Source organism: Mandrillus leucophaeus, unplaced genomic scaffold, assembly GCF_000951045.1.
Source record: "Mandrillus leucophaeus isolate KB7577 unplaced genomic scaffold, Mleu.le_1.0 Scaffold137, whole genome shotgun sequence".
Classification (NCBI taxonomy): domain Eukaryota; kingdom Metazoa; phylum Chordata; class Mammalia; order Primates; family Cercopithecidae; genus Mandrillus; species Mandrillus leucophaeus.
Genome location: NW_012101332.1, coordinates 2,565,276 through 2,571,830, shown reverse-complemented (window position 1 = coordinate 2,571,830; position 6,555 = coordinate 2,565,276). Strand labels below are relative to the sequence as shown.

Below are 6,555 nucleotides of genomic sequence, written 5' to 3'. Positions count from 1 at the left end.
ACAACAGAACTACCGTTCAACCCAGCAATCCCATCACTGAGTATATACCCAGAAGAATAGAAATCATTCTGCCATAAAGACATAGGCACATGAATGTTCATTTCAACACTATGAACAAGAGCAAAGACACGGAATGAACACAAATGCCAATCAACAACAGATTGGATACAGAAAATGTGGTACATGTACACAATGGAATACTATGCGGTCCTAAAAAAGAATGATATTATGTCTTTTGCAGAAACATGGATGGAGCTGGAGGCCATTATTGTTAGCAAACTAATGCAGGAACAGGAAACCAAATACTGCATGTTCTCACTTATCAGTGTGAACTAAATGATGAGACTCATGGACACCAAGAGGGAAATAACACATACTGGGGCCTACTTGAGAGTGGAGGGTGAAAGGTGGGAGAGGGACAAAAAAAATAACTCTTGAGTACTACGCTTAGTACCCAGGTGAAGAAATCATATGTACCACAAACCCCATGACACGAGTGTACCTGCATATGTACCCCTGAACCTAAAATAAAAGGAAAGAAAAATCAAACAAGAGCCACAATCTCACCTTCCTCCCACAATCTGCAGGAGAAACAGTGTCTCTGAAACTTTTATTTACATGAACACCAAGAGAAAGGGAAGGTATAGCTAGAGTCCAGGTGTGTGACAGTCAGGTAAGAGTGGCCCTCACCTGGCAGAGCCAAGCAGCCTAGTGTGGAATAGGTTCATGCAAGAAATTTATCTACTTCTCTCCACAGAGTCACTGCTTTACCAGAACATTTAAAAGCATACAGAATCATTACCTTCTAGAGCAAATGTATTTCCCCAAAATCTCCAACTTTTTTTTTAGCCATTGTACAAATTGGGAAAATGTACACCTTCTGGGTATATTCTGCATAGGTGAGAAAAGACTTGAGAGGCATAAAGGCTGGGCTTTACAACCACTACCCATCACTCCATCATCCTTATCTATGCATTTCCCTCGTAACCCAACCCACAGCCTGGTACCTCCCCCACTGTCATTTCCGCTGCATTACAGATACAGACCTGCAAATAGCTATGGTTGTGACTGAGTTTCTTCTTGACACCTAAGCCTTTCTCAAGTTGCAAGGAAAGCTTGCTGGGAGGAGCTTGGAATCTGGAATGAAGCCAGAGGGCAAGGCTGAAGTGAGTCATTTAAATGCTGCAACTCAGAGATTCACTCAGAAGACTGGACTCAATTCTGAAGGTCGCCCAGAAGGAGAGAACAATGTCCTCTTTACCTGTGAGTTGAAAAGGCACAGCCTTCAAAAATTTCGTGTCACAGAAACCAAGAAGGAAGTGGGAGATTTTCTGAGAAGAAAATATGAGCATTTCTACTGTGAATGCTTTACTCAGAGTTAATGATGTGTGGAATAGAAACCCTGAGGCTATGCTATCTGAGATGCTTGTGGGGCTTCGGGTGTGGACCCTGGACCAGTGTGACCCTCTATGAGCGTGAGGTGATGTCTGATGAGAGTAAACTCTGCTGAGATGATGTGACTTTAAGTGGGAGGTGGATGACCCCCCAGGATGAGCACGTGTGTGAATGGAGAGTAAGGGAGTGAGTGGGCTTTGTTTCCTGTCTATGATGTGGATATGTGTGTGAGCACAGCCAGACCAGTGCATAAGCATCGTTATGTGCACGTGAGCAGGTGTGTGTGACTCAGTGAGTGGCATGGCTCTGTGTGACTGTGTGTGTGTGTGTGTGTGTGTGTGTGCTGGGATGTGACTGTGTGTTGAAGTAGGATCATGCATGTGGCTTTCTGCACACGTGAATGTTTCTCCCCACACAGCAGCACCTCTGATGTGAATCCCAGGTGGCTTAACTGGTGGGGATCTTGGGGATTATGAGTTACCAAGGACTTGTTTCAGATCACTTATGAGAGCGGAAGGTATGGTCAGTAGATGTCTCTTCCCAGTAAGAGTGGGGAAGAGGAATGCAGACTATGAGGGCGATGGTTTCTCAGGTGGGGTCTGCACAGAGTGACCACTGTTCTTGTCTTCCAGGCTCAGCTTACCTGTCCCCAGCCCATCCAGTTCTTCCCATTGTGGGAAAGCAGGGTGTGCAGATACTGGTTTGCTAGGAAAGGACATTAGAGGCCATGGTTTCAGAGACTGAATCACGTAAAGTATCCACTGTAAGCTCTATCTGAACGGAGACTAAACTTGTTCTCCACCCGTGAAAGAACAAGTTAAGTCTCAGTTCAGAAGGAGCTTATGGTGGATATTAATCAACCAAGCAGCTGGGTTCACTGACTCATGGCTATAATCCCACCAATTTTGGAGGCAAAGATGAGAGGATAACTTGAGGCCCGAAGTTTGAGACCTGTTTGGGCATCATGGTGAGACCCTTTCTTTAAAAAACTTTAAATATTCGACTGGCAGAGTGGCAGGCACCTTTCTCCCCAGCTATTCAAGAGGGGGCAGATGTGTGAGGATCACTGCAGCCCAGGAGTTTGAGGTTTCAGTGAACCATGATTGCACCCCTGCATGTCAGCTTGGGCGACAGAGCAAGAACCTATCTCAAAAGTACAGAAAAATCATCTCAACCACTTGTAGTCGTTGTAGAAATCAATCATTCCCTCCAGTTACATCCCTGACCCACAGGCTTCATTTGTGCAAGTACTGCGGTTGTGCTCGCAGCAATGTGTGCCCCTTCTGGGAAGGACATCCATTGCCCTTGATGATTGCAATGCATTTGCCTCCCACACCCAAGGGTTTCCTGTTCTTTCATCATTTCTCTCTCTTTCAACAAGTGTTGTTTCCCACTGGAGTGAATGTTTACATTCTCACATTTACAAGTCCTATTTTAATTTTCAGAGTTGAGAATGAAGGCAGGTCAGTGTTTCAGGAGGACTCCCCTGTTCTGTTAGGTCACCCCTAAGAGGCCCTACACATGACAAGGATTAGGGTAACACTTTTACATGTATTAACTCTCTATTACAGAAAACATCCTACAAAGTAGAAATTCCTGATCATTCTCCTTGTCCTAGGGAAAATGGGGATGGAAGAGTTCAAGTAACAAATCTAAGATTGCACTGCTAGTAAAAGGCAGAATGACGACCGGAATCCAGGCATCCTGGCTCCTGAATGCTTATTCTTACCTATGGGTCCACCATATCTTCAGGAATATGGGGCCCTGACTGTGGTAGGCTGAAAGGGGAGAGTCCACAGAGCCTCCCTTTCATCTCTAACCTCCTTCACCATGGGAATATGTTACAGGAGGGGAGGCTGCACCTCACCCTGCACCTCTCACTTACTCTCAATACTCTGGCAGGTGCCATACAAACTGCCTGTGTCTTTGTCTGTTGGTTCCTGCGTGATAATCAAAGGGACACCGATCGACTCTTTTATGTGAGTACTCCATGGACCAATGGAGGGGTTGGAGAAGAAGGGAGAATATTTGCTGAGGGCTTGACTTTATGTGTGGGTGATGTGAAAATGTCTAGCTGGCAGGATGGAAGCCCCATGCAGGTGCCGGTCCTTGGAGTCCCTCCAGCACCAGGCATGAGACCTGCAGCAACTGCATGTGGGCCAGCCACAGGGCCTAGGGAAGGAGGACACTCAGTGGGTTGGGGCTGTGGCTCTTTATCAAGGGGCATCGAATTTTCAGGGAATAAACAAGTCATAGGCCAAGGTCAGTGGCTGTGACTCAGTTTTCATCGGGGGATGAGGAGCACAGAATCTCCCTGCTGGGGGCACGAGGAGCTGAAGCATCCCCAAGGGACCTGGCCATCAGTATTATCAGGGAGACGTTTTCCCCAGGTAAATGGGGGAAGGGATTTGTGTGTATGTCTAGTGTATGTCTGCACAAGGGAGGGACCTGCCCAACATTCTGCATGCTTTGCCCTCAGCAACAACCCACAGCTGCAGGTGGATTTCTACACTGACATGGATGAGGACTCAGATATTGCCTTCCGTTTCCAAGTGCACTTTGGCAATCACGTGGTCATGAACAGGCGTGAGTTTGGGATATGGATGTTGGAGGAGACAACAGATTATGTGCCCTTTGAGGATGGCAAACAGTTTGAGCTGTGTATCTATGTGCATTACAATGAGTATGAGGTGAGCATCCCAGGAGCTCCCAGCACCCAGACTTTGTGGGTTCCCAAAACAGGAGGCAGCTCTCATTGACCTGGCCTCAGCAGTCCCTCGGCGTCCACCTCCCATAACTACTCCTGCCCCTGGTTTTCATCACAGAACACCCCCTGCTTGCAGTGCCATCCTCAGCTCTATCCCAAATCTGACCAATGTCAAGGTCAGCTCACCTGACATTTCCCCCCCAGAGGACATTGAGAATCTCCTCTGTCTTTTCACATAGTGCTCATTTCTACTTATGCCATTATTTAAATTTTCATTTAGTTGAGTGAATACAATATACTTCAGAAAAAAAAAAAGATTTAAAAAAAAGTTGTTTAAATCAGTCAAAAATTAAGTCTTTGTCTCATTTTGGGGCCCGAATTCTACTCATAGGAAAAACAGTATCAGAGCTCTGCTTTCGTTCAAAGAGGGTTTTTTTTGTTTGTTTATTTGTTTGTTTGTTTTCTTGAGACAGAAAATTTTGTCGTCCAGGTTGGAGTGCAGTGGCATGATCTCAGCTCACTGCAACCTCCACCTCCAGGATCCAAACAATAATCTTGCCTCAGCCTCCCTAGTAGCTGGGACTACAGGTGCGTGCCAGCATACCTGGCTAATTTTTGTATTTTTAGGGGAGACGGGGGTTTACCACTTTGGCCAGGCTGGTCTTGAATTCCCAACCTCAAGTTATCCGCCCAACTCGGTCTCTCAATATACTGGGATTACAGGCTTAAGCCACTGTGCCTAGCCCTTCAGAGGAAATTTTTTGCTTACGGAAGCATATAGATATGTCTATGATTTCATTTGTTTTTAAGCAAATCCTGGTATAAGTTGCTCTACACATTACGCTTCAGGAACTAAGTTGATTTGTTGCCAAAGAATATATCTCGAAGACATTGTCAATCTATGATGCTGCTTCAGATTTTAAAGACTGCATAATATTGCATTAAAAAGTTTACCCAAAATTGTTGAACCTGGCCCTTTTGGGGGCATTAAATTTCTTTCCAGTATTTTGCTCTCACAAATGACGCTGTATTAAGTTTTCTAATCAATCCTTTTGTCATTACCAACCTCCCAATACTTTCACTAGAAGATAATTACAAAAAAATGAAAATACTGGCTTTAAAAATGTGTGCATTTCAAATTTGAAAAATTAATACTAATAAGGTGACTTTCTCCATAGCCTCAATATAAAGAATATATCCATACTTTCTGGCTTTCTCTAACGAGTAGACCAAAACATTCACATCTTATTCGGATTCAGGCGAGGGATCTTTTCCTATGCTTAGAAGTTGTTGAAGGTAATATCCTGTTTTACAAGATCTGTTCTCCTTTCATTCTATAAGAACACTGGGTTTACTTCTTTGCCACTAATACTTCGGATGTAGGTTACTCCAAAGAGAAACTGTGCCATCAGTAGTGAAAAGCAATCACAGTTCATGGAACTGAAAAGTATGCATTCAATGAACATGGCCTAGCACTAACCCTGTGGCAGTGCTGTGTGAGATGCGGGGTCTCAAGTACCTGAGACACAGTCCCTGGCAATGGGGATCTTCCAGGTTAGAAGGGAGGCTGACTAAGCAGAGACTTTGTGACACAGAGTTTAGAACTTCACTAGAGGAATGAGTGGAAACATTAGAAATAAAATCAGCTACTGTCTCAAATAGGCACAAAATGTCATCTGTAAACAGAAGTGTATCTAATATGTTAACTTGTATAACGAGGGGTTTTCTTGGGGAATGTTATTGGTAGTAGGGCAGAGTGGAGAGGAGGCTGAAAACTGGTTTGGTGGCATGCTGTCTTTCTGATGCATTTTTCCTCTTGTAGATAAAGGTCAATGGCATACGCATTTATGGCTTTGTCCATCGAATCCCGCCATCATTTGTGAAGATGATGCAAGTGTCCAGAGATGTCTCCCTGACCTCAGTGTGTGTCTGCAATTGAGGGAGATGATCACACTCCCTCATGTGAAGAATCCCTCTTGTTGAAGAATCCCTCTTTCTACCTGACCATGGGATTCCCAGAGCCTGCTAACAGAATAATTTCTCTTCACAATTTCCCCTCCACTTGGTCATTAAAACAGCACGAAAACTCACATGATTTGGTTCTTGCTTTAAGAGGGGGAAAGAGGAAGTGGTCATCCCCAAGGGGGGCCAGGGCATTCTATGGGAGGCATCAGGAAATCAAAGGGGATAAACCTGCCTGTGACAAAGGGAGTGAGTGACAAGGTCCCTGGAATGTCTGAGAAGACATTAGAAACAGCATCCTTCTATAGCACGTAGTTGACGTCAGACAGTCTGAACTAAAACACTTACCCAATCTCAAATGACTCATGGCGCTTACATGTTAGGTAGCTGTTTACAGCCACACAGGTGTACGTGGTGGCTTTGGGGGAAATCTGTAACTTGAGGAAAATTATGTAAAATTTCTTAATTTTTTCCATTGTTCTCAGGATGCT

General features: G+C 44.7%; 1 protein-coding gene across 2 annotated transcripts; it reads left to right on the top strand.

The window, feature by feature from the left end:
• Positions 1-1,209: 1,209 nt before the first annotated feature.
• LGALS13 (lectin, galactoside-binding, soluble, 13) lies at positions 1,210-6,194 on the top strand. Of its 2 annotated transcripts, none has more exons than XM_011973391.1 (4): positions 1,210-1,263; positions 3,298-3,374; positions 3,875-4,085; positions 5,925-6,194. In XM_011973391.1, exons 1-4 carry the CDS (start codon positions 1,249-1,251, stop codon positions 6,039-6,041), a joined length of 420 nt encoding a protein of 139 aa, XP_011828781.1. In that variant the 5' UTR covers positions 1,210-1,248; the 3' UTR covers positions 6,042-6,194. The 2 variants fall into 2 exon arrangements, with proteins under 2 accessions (XP_011828781.1, XP_011828782.1); XM_011973392.1 differs by lacking the exon at positions 1,210-1,263 and adding an exon at positions 2,704-2,709 and having other exon boundaries at positions 5,925-6,192.
• The last annotated feature ends 361 nt before the right edge of the window (positions 6,195-6,555 follow it).